This window comes from Thalassophryne amazonica, chromosome 17 (genome assembly GCF_902500255.1).
Source record: "Thalassophryne amazonica chromosome 17, fThaAma1.1, whole genome shotgun sequence".
Classification (NCBI taxonomy): Eukaryota; Metazoa; Chordata; class Actinopteri; order Batrachoidiformes; family Batrachoididae; genus Thalassophryne; species Thalassophryne amazonica.
Genome location: NC_047119.1, coordinates 74,188,215 through 74,207,608, shown reverse-complemented (window position 1 = coordinate 74,207,608; position 19,394 = coordinate 74,188,215). Strand labels below are relative to the sequence as shown.

The following is a 19,394-nucleotide window of genomic DNA, read 5'->3' as shown; positions in this document are numbered from 1 at the left end:
GGTGAGCGCTCTAAAGCCAAATGTGTATAATTTATCAACAAAATATGATGTAAAACAGGGTCAAACTACAACTCCCATAATGCAGCAGCAGCGCCCATCCCCCGCTCTGCTTATCGTTCCCTCAGTGCCCTCCTGAGCAGACAGAGAGAGGAGCAAACCATATGACTTTACACTTTCCTCAGTATCATCAGGTTAGCTCCTATCAGAGCATGGAACTTTAGCCATTTGTCATTTGCCATGCTAAAACTAAAAAGCATTATCCTGACAATAATCATATTAAATGAAGTCCCACAGTGTCATGGAGCTTCTCCCACACGAACAAAGCTCTAAACGTATTCCTCTAGTTGAGGATTTAAATGATATGAGGCTTTTTAAAACTGTCTGAGTGGCTCTGGTGTTTTAGTCCTAGTTTTTAATTTTCATTTAGTCTTATTTTAGTCGACAAAATATCTGTGGATTTTAGTCAATTTTAGTCTAAATAACTGATTTTAATTCAGTTTTAGTAAAAATTTTAGTCTAGAAAAATATTACTATGACTAAAATTATGACTAAATATTTTATTCGACAAAATTAACACTGACCCACACACATCTGACCAAACCTAAGTCTGTGGGCTAAACAATCCACATTCCAACTAGGGATGGGTATCGAGAACCGGTTCCTTTCGGATATCGTTAAGAAATGATTCGATCCACCGACATCAATAAGCTTTGTGCTTAACGATTCTGTTATCAGTCCTTCAAAGTGGCCGTTATTTTTGGGGGGTGTTTGTCAGGAAAATGATCATTTCTCCACATTGATTTCAGACCCTGCAGCGGGTCCGTGATCAACTTTTCTGCAGCGCGGCTTTGCTCTGAACCTTGAACCAATCGAAGCAGTGGTTCGATCTGTTGCTTCGTTTATACTTTCTTTCGCTTAATTTTCCCTGCTAAAACCCAAAAGAGCGTAAGTCTGTGAGTATTATTTACCTTTTCTGTGTTAAACCGACCTGTTATGGTCTTCTGAAACAGTTGATAAATGTATTTTATAACTTAAAAACGGGAGCGATACTAACGCGTTAGCATGTCTATGGCATTTTCAATGTTAAAACTTAGCATTACGCAGTTCCAGCTCTCATCACGTTCGGGTGCATTTGTTTTCAAATTGTAATATTTCTTAAATTTATTTTTGTTTATATATTAATAATCTAATGATTATTATATACAATGTTAGAGAAAGAGGCAAAAAGAACCTGAATAGAAACACAACAGAAAATATAAAAGCAACTAACAATGAACATACATAAATAAATAAGTGTTTCCTGTGAACACCGAGTGACTCTTACACCTCCATTTCATCCCTCTTATTTATTTAAATAGATGCTGCACTCACTGCAGTTTATCGTCTGGAATAGTCCCAGATTGCATTTCAGAGCTTCTAGAATTCAAACATTTTCCTGCAGGTGGTGTTGGGGGGTAATTTTGGGTTTCAGCTTTTTTTGTTTTTCACCACTTTCATCCCTGAATATGTGAAATTGTGAGTCATGTTTGTGCAGATTAAAGTTACTAACTGGGACTCCTGTCTTGTTGCGAGAAAGAAACGAGAATCGTCCTCCGTTCTGTTCACACAGCTCCAAATGTTGAGCGGCTCTCTGAGTCAAGTTAGAATGATAGAATTCAGTCTGAATTAATAACTTCAAAGCGAAACACCGTTTTATTTTTATTTATGTCCAGAGATCAAGGATACAGTGACCAATTTCATATTTATTTACTTTAAGACTCAATGAAATACATAGAAAACCTGTAAAGCCTACTTTTAGTACAAAATTCACAAGAGGTATCGATAAGGAATCAGCTCAATAAGCAGACTCGATAATGGCATAGATATTGATAAAATCTTATCAATACCCATCCCTAATTACAACTGACTGTACTGCAACATTAATATGTCAAACTGTGCATTCGACCTATTGACGTATCCCATAATCCCTTGCGCGCCAGAGAGTCGCTGCAGTCAAAACAACATAGAGAATCCACGTGATGACAATGGTAAATGAATATTATACTGCAAAAATGTATTTTTTTTTATGCTTTTCGTCACGTTAATAAGAGACTGCTGCATGATACCCTGAAAACTTGTTAAAACAATTATAACAAATAATCCGTGTCTGTTACGTTTAATCTGTGTGGAATTTAATAAACACAAACTGAATTTCAGACATATATATTAGTCTGCAACAAAGAGGACAAACAGTGCTGCAAAGAACAATAATCAAGATGTTAAAGAGCAAACTTCACTTTCCCCCAGAACGACATGATCAGGAAGCGATTGTAGCTCACAGCAGCTCCCACTGAAAATAACGGAGAGACAGACTGTGATTCTCACATGTTTACATGAAACAAACACAATAACAACGTCTATAAACCCAGAGAATATATTCACGAGAGTTTTAGGCACAATATAAAAATAGTTTTATGTTGTGATGTTAATGGTGTTGTTCGTGTGCAGCGGTTAAAGTGCAGCGTGATCAGAGTGTATCAATGCAGTTCTCAATGTTACTGAGATCTCACAGCGCGGCGACCTCTACGAGGTTTTTGCGGGATTTGAAACGTTAATAGGGCAAATAGAAACTGTGTTGTTTCTGTTTGGAATTTGAGCAAAACACTTGATAGATGAGACCCTATATGTGATTTTTAACTTAATATTTGTACAGAGTTTGTTTGTTTTATATGATAACTATTGTGTACAGAAACAGTCTATGATCCTAAGCCTGTCAGTGATACAAATGAGTGCTCCTTTTGTTTAACTGTTTTCTGGCTACTGTGACTTTATTTTCTGTTTAGTCTGCCCCAAACAAAATCCCTCTGAGTTGAAGACTTGTACAGATGTAATCAGAGTGTAGAAATGTGCACATTTTGCTTGTTTGTATTTTTCACAGGAGAAAATGTCATCACTGTTTATTGTAGAATTGCAGTGAGACACCATTATTGTGAAGACTCATTTAATTTGTGTTTAACTGTTTATTCCTCTGTTGTTCAGGCCAACATGGACCAATCCAAAGATGCAGAAGATCTCAAAGCTAAACCATCCATTGATCAGCCCTCCTTGTCACCACTAGCCTCAAGTGAAGATTTGTCAGAATTATCCAGCGACAGTGGCTCAGGTGAAGAGTACCATCCTCCACCACCATCATCATCGTCACTGTCACCATCCGCCAGTGGAGACGAGCTGCTCCCTGAGAAATCAGCCAGACACAAAGTTAAGGAGACGCATAATAGGGCTTCAGAAGGTGAGATCAAGAATTGTGAAGAAAAGATAACAGACATTACTGTAAAGACAAGTAAAAATAAGGGTGGGATGAGGGCCTGGGACAAAGCGCATTATTGCATATTTTGTAAAAAAGCAAATTTAAAAATAGCCAGGCATCTTGAAAGAAAACATGGGGATGAAAAGGAGGTTGCCCATGCTTTCAGCTTTCCACCACGGTCGAAAGATCGGAAAAAACGTTTGGAAGCTCTGCGCAATAAAGGAGACTGGCAGCACAACCTTGCAGTCTTGGAAAAAGGAAGTGGTGAAATAGTTACATGGCGACAGCCCACTAAAAAGATGGATGTTAAGAGATACCTCCCATGTCAACATTGTTTTGGCCATTTGTTAGGACTGAACTCTGGAGACATGAAAAGACTTGCAAAGAAAAGCAAGGGGAAACAGGTAAAAGTAAAAAAAACAGAGCCAGAATACAAAAATCCTCCTCCCAACTAATGCCAGTTGCTGTGTCCTCAGAGGGACTCCATAAAATTATTCACTCCATGCAACAAGACCATGTGACCTCCCAGATTAGAAGTGATGAGATGATTTGCACATATGGAGATGCATTGTTTGCCAAAAAGGGCCGTGAACAGTCTCAACACAGATATATTGCACAAAAACTGAGGGAATTAGGACGATTTGTGTTGGCTGCCAAAGAAATTGACAAGAAAATAAAATATCTGTGTCATATTGTTGATCCAGCACAGTTTCACCTGGCTATTAAAGCAGCCCGAAGAGTGTCAAACTATAACCCAGACAGTAGTGAATATGGAAAACCATCTACCGCAGTTAAGATAGGCTTTTCACTTAAAGCTGCAACAGAGGCCTGGATTGGCCACTGCTTGATGTCCTGTGATGCTTTAAATGAAAACAAGGCCAAAAAATTCAAGGAGCTGCTGGATTCCTCCTGGTCCATGTACGTGTCATCCAATGCTCACAGCACAATAGAGCAAAGAAAGTGGGGTAAAGAGGATGGCATACCTTTGACAGAAGATGTAGTGACCTTGCAGAACTACTTAAGAAGAATGGAGGATGAAGCGAAGAAGGAACTGAAGCTATGTGTGAGTACTACAGCGTACAAGAAGCTGAGTGAAAGCCTTCTGGCACAGATAATCGTTTTCAATAAAAAGCGTGAAGGAGAAGCCTCACGTTTAACCTTAGAGACATATCAGAAGGTAGATACTGGCCCTTTGAATAAGGACATCTATGATACCTTGTCACCAGTGGAGCAGCAACTTAGCCATAGATTGACACGCTTGGTGACGTGGCAAAAGAGGAAAAAAAGTCCCCATACTACTGCTGGAGCGCACCAAAGCATCACTGGACTTCCTGGTGGAGAGGCGAAACCAAGCTGGAATACTTGATGAAAATCCATATGTGTTTGGAAGGCCTGGGACAATGACTAACATCCGCGGATGTGACTGTCTCAGAAAGTTTGCAGAAGAAAGTAAAGCAAAACAGCCAGAGCTGCTGAGGTCCACAAAGTTAAGAAAACACGTGGCTACTTTATGTCAGCTCCTGGACCTGGACAATCAAGAGCTGGAGCAAGTTGCTCACTTCATGGGACACGATATTAGAGTCCATTGTGACTTTTATCGGCAGACTGACAAAACGTTTCAAGTGGCCAAGATCGGGAAGCTTCTTTTTGCGATGGAGCAAGGAGTGGAGTCACTGAAGGGGAAGACTCTGAAGACCTTGGATTCTGTGATCAGTGGTATGTAACGTAAAAGTAGATTTGTTTCTAATATTTCATGCTGTCTGCTATGAATGTCATTTCCATAACTATCTACATGTTTATGAGTACATTTAGACTTGTTGTAACGCAGATTTCAATTGTGATCGTTTCACAGGAACAGGACCTGGAGCCAGCAGAAGTCTCACAGGAAGCCATGCACAAGTGGAGGCTCATGATGGTGAGAAAAGAAGCTTCCAGATCTTGGCCACTTGTAACGTTTGTTAGTCTGCAGATAAAAGTCACAATGGACTCTATTAATAGTAATTTTACTAATATTATGTCCCATGAACCGAGCAACTCCTGATTGTCCAGGTCCAGGAGTTGAATGTAAAAACTAAAAGACCATATTGACCATAAGTGGTGGTCTTTTAACACAAGCCTCATTTAAATAAGAATAGGATCCACTTGAATTTGTTAGTCTTCTGCTGGGACTGGTTGGGGCTGAGGGAGAGAACCAGGAAAAAGACATGCTGTGGAGGGGAGCAGAGATCAATCACTAATGATTAAATGCAGAGTGGTGCATACTGAGCAAAAAGAGAAAGAAACACTCAGTGCATCATGGGAACCCCCCAGCAGTCTACGTCTATAGCAGCATAACTAAGGGATGGTTCAGGGTCACCTGATCCAGCCCTAACTATAAGCTTTAGCAAAAAGGAAAGTTTTAAGCCTAATCTTAAAAGTAGAGAGGGTGTCTGTCTCCCTGATCTGAATTGGGAGCTGGTTCCACAGGAGAGGAGCCTGAAAGCTGAAGGCTCTGCCTCCCATTCTACTCTTACAAACCCTAGGAACTACAAGTAAGCCTGCAGTCTGAGAGCGAAGAGCTCTATTGGGGTGATATGGTACTATGAGGTCCCTAAGATAAGATGGGACCTGATTATTCAAAACCTTATAAGTAAGAAGAAGAATTTTAAATTGTATTCTAGAATTAACAGGAAGCCAATGAAGAGAGGCCAATATGGGTGAGATATGCTCTCTCCTTCTAGTCCCCGTCAGTACTCTAGCTGCAGCATTTTGAATTAACTGAAGGCTTTTCAGGGAACTTTTAGGACAACCTGATAATAATGAATTACAATAGTCCAGCCTAGAGGAAATAAATGCATGAATTAGTTTTTCAGCATCACTCTGAGACAAAACCTTTCTAATTATATAATAGGAACATGTAAAAAATATAGTTTCTAATAATTGTTGATGACACTAAGGGCTGCAGCAAATCATTTCAGTACTTGACTAGCAGGATTGTTTTTTGATTTGTCATTTTGTCAAATGATTGATTTAAAAATGTTTTGATAATCTATGTGCATTAAATATAGGTTGTAATTAATTAGAATAAAGATTCTCAAATTAATTGTATAATGAAATTCCAATATTTAAACTTTATTATTTCACAGTTTGTATGGTCCAGCTAACCAGATCATCCTGATCAGCCCTAATGACAATGCCATCTGCATGTGTCTGATGTGTGCTTCTTTATCAGATGAAGAACCAAAGTCCTTATCTGCTCAGAGGCCAAAGAAGACTGCTACAACGACAGAACCTGATGAAAGTGATGTTGATACAGGAAACGTCAGACAATCTCAACTCACTCACATAACGTTATAAGTAGAATATATTCAATTGCTTATTTCAGTTTTAACAGTTCTATTTTTGGCTCTTACTTTTATTTTATGGTTTGAATAATCACATTTATTGATCAGCTGAAAAGCCTTGACATACTGAGGTGTGACCAGTTATATTTTTACAGATGAAGAGATCACCTGTACGCAGCTGCCCCAGCAAAACATCGGGAGTCCAACTGCAGATGATCATTCAGAAGATGAGTGTGGTAGGTGGTCACAGCAGTGTTTTCAGGAAGAGGGGTTTTACTATTGTGACCATCAAAGATTCAGCATGGCTTGCTGTCAACAGAGTAGAGGTTACGCTGGGTGAAGTTCATCATTGTGTATAAAATATTCAGACATATCTCCATAGAGCTGGTACAGCATATGGCATAAAAACAACCCTCTTTCAGGGATTAAAGCTCCCCTGGGACACAAGGCCTCTGGAACAGAGGTTTGAGGTTCAAACACGGAGTTGATCTTATGGAGTTTGAGACATGAAGAACAGTGTTTCAGATGAAGAATCAGATAAAGTGTATTTTCATAATCCTAATCAGATCTTAGCTTTTCACAGACATTTGGTAGTTCTACAAGTTAGTTGTGGCATAATGTGGATAAGTTACTGATACAAAATGTTACTTTTTGGTTTTCAGCTTTTTCTTTAATTTAACTTCTCACATGTACGAGTAGAGAAGAAGAGGAAAGATTTTTGAAGTAGAAAAATGTAATGTCTTTAAAGTAGACCTGCATTGAAATAAATGTGCTCAGATCTCAGAAAGAAATAGCTGATATGTATTTATAAGACCCTTGTGAATGCAGTAAAGTAAATCTGTAAGCCCAAATTTGTAATTCAGCAGAGAAATCTTCGTTTAAAAATAACAAATTTGCAGCTAAAATTTGGCCTGCCGCGAAAACTGTTTGTACATCCGGGACACTGCCGTGACATGAGGGAGAAGACGGAGCGCTCGCGCCTTCAGTCCGATCCGCGTTGAAACTGATTTCATCTGTTAGTAATGTTACTGTTATACACATCTTGGTTTCAACATCCAAAAGTAAGCTGCAATGAATGCAAGATACAGCTCTGCATGCTCAGATCAGCGGCGACATCGACAGTGGGTGACGTTCTTCCCCAACGCCTTGCTCTCACTGCCTCTGATGATCTTACCGAGTCTGCGGGCTCGGTAAACGCTGCAGTGGGCCACTCACACTGCCCCTGTGTCTGCTGTGCAGCTGGCACCACATCACTGTCTACTGAATTCAGGTGTGGCCAACTTGGCAACAAGTCCAGAGACTACGTTCACTGTTTTGATGTGGAGCGGCCGGTGACACCTGTTGCCCGCAAGGACAGACTTCTTACGTCAAAATCTGCAGCGCCACACTGACTCGGTAATCTGAGCTGCAGAGCTCCGGGGCTGCTGAGAGAGGTTTATATCTTTTTAATGACTTCTTTGCGGATCCCGCATCCGTACTAGTCCATGGGCCAGGCAGGTTGTCGGTACCACTCAAGGTGGCTAAACAACACTTAGAATCCAGCCTCAGTGTACCATGACCTACACAAAAATGTATGATAGCAATCTCAGGGTGGTAGCTGTAGCCAGGTAGGGGTCAGTGAAGAATTACACAGAGGTCAAACTTTAAAAATGCTCCAATCATGTTGAAAACTATATCACATTACTTGTCTTGTCATAACAATTCCAAAAAGGTATAGTTTGGACTATCTGTGTTGGAATGTTTTGGAGTTATCGGGTAAAAACAGCAAAAATTGTGACAAAGGTCAGTTTCAGTTTGTACAGGGGTCAAAAGTTAAAGTTGCTCCAATTTCAGTACAAAATGATGCAAATTATTGGTTGAAATAAAAGGAATAATAAATGGAATAGTTTTGGTTGTGTTAAATGTTTGGTCTCCAAGGTAAAGGTCAAACAAGGTCAACATCTATTGGATTCTATGACATGTGACATATATTACCCTGTAACATGACACCTAAGCATGACAGATGGTGCAAACTATTCCTTATTAGAACCCTATTAACCCAGACAATAATTGGCATGATCTTTTTTACTGAATTTTAGCAACTTTAACTTTTGACCCCTGCACAAACTGAAATTGACCTTTGTCACCATTGTTTCTGTTTTTTGCCATAACCCCAGAACATTCCATCATAGATAGTACAAACTATACCTTTTTGGAATTGTTATGATCAGACAAATAATATGATATAGTTTTCAACATGATTGGAGCATTTTAAAATTTTGACCTCTGTGTAATTCTTCACTGACCCCTACCTGGTTACAGCTACCACCCTGAGATTGCTATCATACATTTTTGTGTAGATCATGGTACACTGAGGCTCATTTAGCCACCATCAGTGGTACCGATTAGGCCAAAATTGATGACTGGCTCATGGACTATATCCCGCAACGGTAACACCGGAGGCTAAAGACAGTAGATTTTCAATGCGACAACACTCAATCAAATGGGCATATGAAAAAGTCCCCAAAAATAATTTTCAGGCAAAAATAAAAGAAATGTGTACTCACCAAACGTACCACAAGACGATATGAAGTTTAAAAAAAAGTTGATCCTTCCGTATAAGACAATAAAAAGGTACTTTTGTAAGAGATACAAACTGATGTAAATCCACAAATTACAGTTGGCGCACGCAATGCATGCTGGGATAGTGTCTTCTCTTTGATGTCTCGGCAGCGTCCCGGATGTGCTGACAGTTTTGCGGAGGGCTAAATTTTAGCTGTAATTTTGTCATTTTTAAATGAAGATTTCTCCGTTGAATGACAGATCTGGGCTTGCAGATTTACTATGTTCAGAAGGAGCTTATGTGTAAATATGTCATTTTTTGGTCCAACGATCTGACTGCAGTTATTTCAGTGCAGGTCTACTTTAATGATTCTAATCTTTTGCAGACAAACAACAGCCACACTCAACTGGAGTCACAAGGCACAATGATGATGATGAAGAAGAAAGAGGTGAGCCTGAGCATGGTAAACACAAAAATAGAACTCAATTTTGGGAATTTATTAAACATTATGATGTATATTTATGTACTTATTAGATGCAGACTTCACACCAAGGTTGGGTAGGATTACTTTGAAAGAATACATATGGATTGTATGTATGTACATACATTTGGATTACTTGTAATCTGATTACTTTTGGATTACATTTCAAAGTAATCCTACCCAACCTTGCTTCACACAATTGAAGTTGAAAGAAGATACAGTTGTGCATTACCTCTGCTTCCCTGTAATTAGATGTCCTAAGATGCACTGTATACAACCCCTGGCAATAATTATGAAATCACCGGCCTCGGAGGATGTTCATTCAGTTGTTTAATTTTGTAGAAAAAAAGCAAATCACAGACATGACACACAACTAAAGTCGTTTCAAATGGCAACTTTCTGGCTTTAAGAAACACTATAAGAAATCAGGAAAAAAAATTGTGGCAGTCAGTAACGGTTACTTTTTTAGACCAAGCAGAGGGAAAAAATATGGAATCACTCAATTCTGAGGAATAAATTATGGAAAAAATTGATTGATTGATTGATTGATCAAATCAGATCTGCTCATTAGTCTGCATCTAAAAAGGAATGATCACACCTTGCAGAGGTGTTGCACAAAGTGGACTGACATGAATCATGGCTCCAACACGAGAAATGTCAATTGAAACAAAGGAGAGGATTATCAAACTCTTAAAAGAGAGTAAATCATCACGCAATGTTGCAAAAGATGTTGGTTGTTCACAGTCAGCTGTGTCTAAACTCTGGACCAAATACAAACAACATGGGAAGGTTGTTAAAGGCAAACATACTGGTAGACCAAGGAAGACATCAAAGCGTCAAGACAGAAAACTTAAAGCAATATGTCTCAAAAATCGAAAATGCACAACAAAACAAATGGGGAACGAAAGGGAGGAAACTGGAGTCAACGTCTGTGACCGAACTGTAAGAAACCGCCTAAAGGAAATGGGATTTACATATAGAAAAGCTAGATGAAAGCCATCATTAACACCTAAACAGAAAAAAACAAGGTTACAATGGGCTAAGGAAAAGCAATCGTGGACTGTGGATGACTGGATGAAAGTCATATTCAGTGATGAATCTCGAATCTGCATTGGGCAAGGTGATGATGCTGGAACTTTTGTTTGGTACCTTTCCAATGAGATTTATAAAGATGACTGCCTGAAGAGAACATGTAAATTTCCACAGTCATTGATGATATGGGGCTGCATGTCAGGTAAAGGCACTGGGGAGATGGCTGTCATTACATCATCAATAAATGCACAAGTTTATGTTGATATTTTGGACACTTTTCTTATCCCATCAATTGAAAGGTTGTTTGGGGATGATGAAATCATTTTTCAAGATGATAATCCATCTTGCCATAGAGCAAAAACTGTGAAAACATTCCTTGGAAAAAGACACATAGGGTCAATGTCAAAGAGCAGATCTGATATGATGCAGGTGTTAGTTTTGGGGATGAAAATTTACAGGGTGATTCCATAATTTTTTCCTCAGAATTGAGTGATTCCATATTTTTTTCCCTCTGCTTGGTCTAAAAAAGTAACCGTTACTGACTGCCACAATCTTTTTTTCTTGATTTCTTATAGTGTTTCTTAAAGCCAGAAAGTTGCCATTTGAAATGACTTTAGTTTTGTGTCATGTCTGTGATTTGCTTTTTTTCTACAAAATTAAACAACTGAATGAACATCCTCTGAGGCCGGTGATTCCATAATTTTTGCCAGGGGTTGTATATTGCAGGTCTTTGTCCCCCATTCATTCCATTTTTTTTGTGATAAGTCTTCATAAAAGCACTATGTATAATGCACTTCACAAAGTCTGTCCCATAATGTCCATTTAATGTCCAAACGTAAAGTCTAATGTTTCAGTAATTTATTTTGTGATGCAGTCTTATAACTCCCAGTACAGGAACTGATTTACAGTGATGTACAGTTGTGTTAAAGGCCATCAAGTCTGGCCTTTAACACAACTGTTAGATAAGGGACACATGAACTAAATTTTTATATAAACCAGAGGAAAGTGAAATAAGTTATTATACATATTATTTGAAATTATTCATTTAAAATTGATTAGGGATCTCAAACCTTTTGCCCTCTGAGAACTAAAGTAAAGGGAATTATTTTGTGATTTGTCTTCAGAGTCTCAGGCAGGACGAAAGGGCCTTCTATCCATTAAACCTCCCAAAAGGAAATGCATGAAATATGTCAAGGAATGCACAGAAGGTGAGTGGATCTTGCACACAAGGATAAAGGTATTAATTTAGCTCATGGATTTAAAAAAAAGACTAAAATTTACACAAACATATATTAAAAAAATGTGTGATTCGTCTTCAGAGTCTGAACCAAGTGATGGAGAAGATGCGCTTTCCCTGCTCCGGGCTGCTGGGCGTAAACCGTCTGGAAAGAGACGCACCAACAAGAGCTCTGATGGTGAGATGATGAAACATTTAAGTCTCTTAAGCATCGGACCTAGATGTGTTTAAGAACCCAAGTAGATTATCCTCTCCAGGAACCAGAAGTTTATCAAAAGCCAAAAGTATTCTACAAGTGTACGTGGGCATCACAGAGCCATCTGTTTTTTTTGTAGAGGAATGCACAAGTTAATAAAGTTCCATGTCTGTCTGGACACTATCTTCTCTACAGCAGGGCTGCAAACACTATTCCATGAAAAAAGAAACCTCTATTTCAAAGCCTTTTTATATCACATTTAAGGAATTTTATTGTACATTGACACACAAGGTGTGGCCCTCATTTAGCTCTTGGATAAAAGAGAACACCTGTACGAGGTCTGTCCAAATAGTATCGGACCGTTTTATTTTTTTCAAAAACTATATGGATTTGAATCACGTGTGATTACATCAGCCAAGCTTGAACCCTTGTGCGCATGCGTGAGTTTTTTTCACGCCTGTCGGTTGCGTCATTCGCCTGTGGGCAGGCTTTGAGTGAGCACTGGTCCACCCCTCTCGTCATTGTTTCATTGCGAAGAAATAGCGGAATGATTTGGGCTTTTGTTCCATCAGAATTTTTTCAGAAACTGTTAGAGACAGGCAGCTGGAAACCATTCGAAAAATTTTGATGGGTTTCGGTGAAAATGTTAAGGGCTTGGCAGAGATTAAGGAGTGTTACTATCGCTTTAAGGACGGCCCACAATGGCGCACCGCGCTCCGAGCTGCAATGACAGGCAGAAACCACCAGATCATTTCTAAACGGATGGCTGTGTGGATCCGTGACTGTCGTGTGCAATTTCTCTGGTTATCACAAGAGCTGGACATCAGTCATTTTCCAGCAGATTTCACTTTTAACAAGAGATTTTGTCATGGAAAGCCGCGCAAGTGAGACAAAGGAACACCTCCATTTCTGCGTGTCAGAGGACAAGTTGGGACATGCCTATCTCGGCTTTCAGTGCTTACCAGTCGAGTGAGTATAAGAGAAATTGTGGAGAGCTGGGCATGTCCCAACTTGTCCTCTGACATGCCGAAACGGAGGTGTTCTTTGACTCGCTTGCTGTCGTGACGCGCGAAGCCTCCGCCAAGCCCGTAACATTTTCACCGAATGGTTTCCAGCTGCCTGTCTCTCACAGTTTCTGAAAAAATTCTGATGGGGGAAAAAAAAAAAGCCCAAATCATTCCGCCATTTCCTCGCAATGAAACGACGACGAGAGGGGTGGACCAGTGCTCATTCAAAGCCTGCCCACAAGTGAATGACGCAACCGACAGGTGTGGAAAAACTCACACATGTGCACGGAGGTTCAAGCGTGGCTGATGTAATCACACGTGATTCAAATCCATATAGTTTTTGAAAAAAATAAAAAGGTACGATACTTTTTGGACAGACCTCGTACATGTTCTACTCTGGTTATTTCTGTGTAAAGGGAACTGTAGCTACAAAGATCAAGATTAAGAATTTGGAGGCTTAATCTGAACTGCAAGAGTAATTTTTTTCTCTTTGAAGTTTTGGCCTTCTTTTAATACTAACAACAAACAACTTCTCATTTTACCCTCAAGAATTGTTCAGGGCTGTAGTATTTAATCGATTGGTCAGTCTATAGTGTCTCTTTATTTCTTTATATTTGAAGGATTTTTATGTGACTGAGTAAACAGCAGCAGTTTTTTAGTGAGCGTGTTGATTTGAATCATGAATTTAAGCTGCATTTCTTCTGTAAATGTACTGTTCTCTTTAAAAAATGAATGAATAATTGAATATTGGCCACTTGAAAAAAGTTGTCAGTGATCTTGTGAACCAAAAGTGAGAAAAAACTTGGAGTCATTGATGTGGCCGTGTGGCTCACAGGGGATACCTGAATTGTACTGTATGCATGTTGATGCAAATGTATTAAAATAATTCTTATTTCCATCAGATACTCAAACAAGCGCCAAGAGGCCGTGGAGTGTGGAGGAGAGGAGCGCTGTGAAGAGAAGAATGTGCAAATTCATTGCTTTAAAGAAAGTTCCAGGGAAGGAGGCCTGTATGCTGTGCATTACACACGAGTCACCTGTTCTGAAAAATCGCACCTGGAAAGATTTGAAGTATTTTGTGTATAATGAAATCATCAAAGTAAAAAAGAAGCTATTTGAGCCCTTTTAGTAAAAAGTAGCAGTTCTGCACCAAGTTATTTTCGTGCCTTTCATTTTCAGGGTTCAGGTTCTGTTTCTGATCAGTTCACAGACTCCAAACTTCCAGGTCCTGGGGTTGAGGGTTTTTCTTGTTTGTATTTCAGATGCAAACCCTGATGCATAGAGTTAAGGCACATGACAAATTAAAGAATTAGATCCATTAACCTCTTAAAAAAAAAGTCATGTTGTTTACCAAAAGGACCATTTATAAAATTGTCATAAAATCCTCATAGAATAATTTTTTTTTCTACTTTCAAAACTCAGATCTCTTCATCCACCTCTGCTCCTCTCATGTGTCATTGTTTTATCATTTTTACAAATATTTTACAAATTATACCCTTATTGTACAGTTTTATTCAAAACAGTCATTTCTCAGGGAACCTAAAAAAAAACAAAAAAAAGACCTAAAATTGTCCTGTAATCCATTATTCAACAATGGAAGTGTAAAATCTGAGCAGATTTTATTAGAGCCACATGTCATCAATTTATGACAAAATGTTTTTCAGTGCATTATTGTATTTTGAATGGGAGTGGTAAATGTGACTTTTAGTTTTAAAACACAAAAACATTTTTTACATAAATTGCTGTCCTATGGGAGGCTCTAATAAAATCAATTCAAATTGTCCACTTCTAAACTTTTAATTTTGAAAAAAAAAAAAAAAAAAATTTCCTTTTTTTGAGGTTCACTTAGAGGTGACTTTTGGGGGGTAAAATAGATTTAAAATGTAAATAAATTACAAATGATAAAGCAATGACATATTTGAGCAGAGAAGAGGCAGATGAAGAGATCTGAGTTTTGAAAGTAGAAAAAAAATATTATTCCATGTTGATTTTATGACCATTTTATATGGGGAGCAGCAATGGTCCCTTTGGTAAAAAGTTTTTTTTTATTATTATTATCCTGCAGTCCCTTTACACACTACGATAAAAGCAATGGTGGGGTTCCAAAATGTGACTCAATTCACGATCCCTGAGACAATTTCAGGTCATCAGCTTCAACACCTGCAGAAATATGTTTAATAATAAATAAATGTTCCCCCAGTTACCAGGGGGTTATTAATATATTGTTTTCATTACATCTTTTGTATTGTTGTCGTCATAAGATGATTTAATTATGATAAAATAATAAAGCTAAGATGCTTAAATTTGGCTTGTTTTTTTTTTTTGCTAATAATTGTTTTACTTATATTTACTGCTGTATTTCTTGTATTATTACTATATGTATATCACCAAAATTTTAGAGAAAAGGTCTATAACACATCTTAATGTACCCAGATATTTTTTTATTATAGTTTTGCCATAAAAATACTCATAAATCATAAAAATCAAAAGTCAGTGCCCAGTCCTCAGTCTGTTGGTTAAAAACTTTTTTTAGTTCTTGTGTGTTTCTGTAGTTAAAAGGGGTGTAATGGTGCAGGGTGCCATCTAGTGTCCAGTGATATAGTTTTTTCCTTTCTAGGTTGTTCAGAAAGGGTGGTCCTCACTTTGCTGGTCTATTTACCCGGTACACACTATGGCGCATGTACAAGAGTGTGTGTGTGTGTGTGTGTGTGAGAGAGAGAGAGAGAGAGAGAGAGAGAGAGAGAGAGAGAGAGAGAGAGAGAGAGAGAGAGAGAGAGAGTGACAGAGAGAGAGAGAGCCGCTGTCCATTTCGGCAGTATATACCATCTAAGCCTGCAAAGTATGGTATAAAGATCTGGGCTGCTTGTGATGCCACTTCTTCATATGCTTGGAACTTACAAGTCTACACAGGGAAACCTGATGGAGGAGTCCCTGAGAAAAACCAGGGAATGAGAGTTGTTCTGGACATGTGTCAGGGACTCAGTGGACACAACATCACATGTGACAATTTTTTCACCTCATACAAGCTGGGACAGGAGCTCCTAAAGAGGAAGCTGACCATGGTGGGAACAATACGAAAAAACAAGTCAGAGCTCTCACCTCAACTGCTGACTTCAAAAAACAGGCCTGTCATGTCTTCCAAGTTTGCATACATGGCGGACACATCCCTGGTATCCTATGTGCCAAAGAAAGGCAAAAATGTGGTACTCATGAGTACACTGCACGGGGATGGAATAATCTGTGACCAGGAACATCACAAAACAGAGATCATCATGGATTATAATGCCACAAAAGGAGGAGTAGACAACATGGATAAGCTGGTGACGGCCTACAGCTGCAAACGGGGGACTCTACGCTGGCAACTGGTGATAATCTTTGACATGTTGTACATCTCAGCATACAACACCTTTGTCATTTGGATTGCGCTGAACCCAGAGTGGAACTGAGGGAAGCTCCAAAAGAGACGCCTCTTTCTCCAGGATCTGGGAAAGGCATTGGTGAGACCACAAATCGAGGAAAGACAACATGTCCACAGAACCCCAGCCTCTGCAGCCATCGTGAGGAGGATTCAGGAGGAGAATGCTGGGGCCCTATCCACCCAACCTACAGAACCACAATCTGCAGAGCCTGAAGTAAGTGTGTGATGCTGTTGCAGTACACGTCCCTCACTCATGTCTTGTGAGAGAGAGAGGTGTTTGTAAAATTCCTGATCTGTTCATTATTCTAGGTTGTGAACACCAGCAACAAGAAGAAGCGGTGCGAAGTGTGTGGACCCAAGATGGACAGAAAAACACAATATACATGCATCAAGTGCAAAAAGTATATCTGCAACACACACACACACACACACACAGTAAAACTCTGCCCCTCATGTCTTGTATAGGCTCGTGGCTAAAGGCCATGTGTCCAATGGAGCTGATGTGTTGTCTTGACTAATATGTTTATATGTTATGTGTTCATGTGTTGTGCTTGGTGTTGTGCACCTGAATGGGTTAAGTTTCTGAGTTCAAAGAAATAAAAGTCAGAATCAGAATTTTTTCAGAAGCTGTTAGAGATCGTCGTGTGCTCTTTCTCTGGTTATCACAAGAGCTGGACATCAGCCATTTTCCGGCAGATTTCACTTTTAACAAGAGATTTTGTCATGGAAAGCCGCACGGAGGCTTCGCGCATAAAGACCGATTCGCTTTGGAAGCGAGACAAAGAAACACCTCCGTTTCAGCATGTCAGAGGACAGGTTTGGACATGTCTATCTCAGCTTTCAATGCTTACCAGTACAGTAAGGCGGAGGCTTCGCGCGTCACAACCGATTCGCTGATGAAGCGAGACAAAGGAACACCTCCGTTTCGGAGTGTTAGAGGACAAATTGGGACATGTCCAGCTCTCCACAAGTTCTCTTATACTCACTCGACTGGTAAGCACTGAAAGCCGAGATAGGCATGTCCAAAGGAACACCTCCGTTTTGGCGTGTCAGAGGACAAGTTTGGACATGTCCAGCTCTTGAAAGCCGAGATAGACATGTCCAAACTTGTCCTCTGACACGCCGAAACGGAGGTGTTCCATTGTCTCGCTTCCAAAGCGAATCGGTCTTTACGCGCGAAGCCTCCGCGCAGCCTTCCATGACAAAATCTCTTGTTAAAAGTGAAATCTGCCGGAAAATGGCTGATGTCCAGCTCTTGTGATAACCAGAGAAAGAGCACACGACGATCTCGTATCCACAGAGCCATCCGTTTAGAAATGGTCCGGTGGCTTGTGCTGTGTCGTCGCAGCTCGGAGCGCGGTGCACCGAGCGTCCTTAAAGGGGTCCTTAAAGCTGTAGTAACAGACCTTATTCTCTGTGAAGCCCGTAACATTTTCACCGAAAGCCAGATAAATTTTTCGAATGGTTTCCAGGTGCCAGTCTCTAACACCTTCTGAAAAAATTCTGATGGAGAAAAAGTCCTTTTCATTCTCCCATTTCCAGACAATGAAAATCCGACGAGGGGGCAGGACCACTCCTTCCCAAGGCGTGCTCACAGGCGAATGACATCACCGACAGACGTGGAAAAACTCACGCATGCGCACGAGGGTTCAAGCATGTCTGATGTAAAAACATATGAATGAAATCCATATAGTTTTTGAAAAAATAAAAAGGACCGTTACTTTATTGACAGACCTCGTGTATATATATATATATATATATATATCCATCCATCCATTTTCTTCCATTTTATCTGGATTCGGGTCACGGGGGCAGCAGCTCAAGCTGTTAGAAAAGTATCCGACCTTCTTATTTTTTTCAAAAACCTGATGGATTTGAATCACGTGTGGTTGCATGAGCAAACCTTGAACCTTTGTGCGCATGCGTGATTTTTTTCACGCCTGTCGGTTGCGTCATTTGCTTGTAATCAGCCTTTGTGTGAGGATGGGTGGAGTCTCTCGTCGGATTTTCTTTGCAAGGAAAAAGACAGAATGACTGGAGCAGCGCGACTGCATCAAATTTTGCCAGAAACTGGGCAACAGCCAGGTGGAAACCATTCAGATTATTCAGACGGCTTTCGGTGACGATCCTCTGGGCATCACACAGATTAAGGAGCGGTACAACCGGTTTAAAGACGTCCGCACAACGGTGGAGAGCGAGCCGCGCTCCGATCGGCATCAACATGCTGAAACCACCGGATCATTTCCAAAGTGAACGCTGTGGTGATGTGGGACCATCGTGTGACTATCCGAGAAATTGTGGAAGAGGTGGACATCAGCACTTTTTTGGCACATTCCACTGTGAAAGAAGATTTTGCCATGAAAAGAGTTGCGGCGAAATTCATCGGCACGAAGCTGATGGCGCAGCAACAGCACCTCTGTGATGAAGTCTCACAGGACATGTTGTAACATGCCCTGACATGTCCAGCTTGTCCACAATTTCTCGGATAGTCACACGACTGAAAAGCCACCGAAAGCCATCTGAATCTTCCAAATGGTTATAATGGTCTGATAAAGAGAAATCTTGATCCAGGATCCGGATCCAGATCCAGATCACCTCCAACATTGAATGGGTTCTTCCATGGCCTAATATCTATCTGTGGTGGCAGTTTCGTCAAAATACGTGCAGTGGTTTTGATCCTCTCCTCTCTGCACCCAACCCCCGTGGCCCCCTCTGCAGGTGGTGAACCCACAGGAGGGCGGGCCCATGTTGCTCCTTTGGGCTGAGCCCGGCCGGGCCCCATGGGCTAAGGCCCGACCACCAGGCGCTCGCGCGTGAGCCCCAACCCCAGGCCTGGCTCCAGGGTGGGACCCCGGCTCCGCCATACCGGGCG

General features: G+C 40.2%; 2 protein-coding genes across 2 annotated transcripts; both read left to right on the top strand.

Moving 5' to 3' along the window:
* The first annotated feature begins 2,583 nt into the window (after positions 1 to 2,583).
* LOC117529579 lies at positions 2,584 to 6,581 on the top strand. The gene is made up of 2 exons (XM_034192405.1): positions 2,584 to 5,201; positions 6,498 to 6,581. The coding sequence occupies exon 1, from the start codon at positions 3,609 to 3,611 to the stop codon at positions 4,650 to 4,652; it is 1,044 nt and encodes a 347-aa protein (XP_034048296.1). The 5' UTR covers positions 2,584 to 3,608; the 3' UTR covers positions 4,653 to 5,201; positions 6,498 to 6,581.
* A 3,027-nt stretch (positions 6,582 to 9,608) lies between these two features.
* LOC117529529 (piggyBac transposable element-derived protein 1-like) lies at positions 9,609 to 17,202 on the top strand. Its single transcript, XM_034192334.1, has 2 exons — positions 9,609 to 9,614; positions 15,936 to 17,202. Exons 1-2 carry the CDS (start codon positions 9,612 to 9,614, stop codon positions 16,548 to 16,550), a joined length of 618 nt encoding a protein of 205 aa, XP_034048225.1. The 5' UTR covers positions 9,609 to 9,611; the 3' UTR covers positions 16,551 to 17,202.
* Positions 17,203 to 19,394: the final 2,192 nt, after the last annotated feature.

Coding starts and splice junctions, on each gene's coding strand:
- LOC117529579 (XM_034192405.1), top strand. CDS start 3,609: ATGTCAACATTGTTTTGGCCATTTGTTAGGACTGAACTCTGGAGACAT.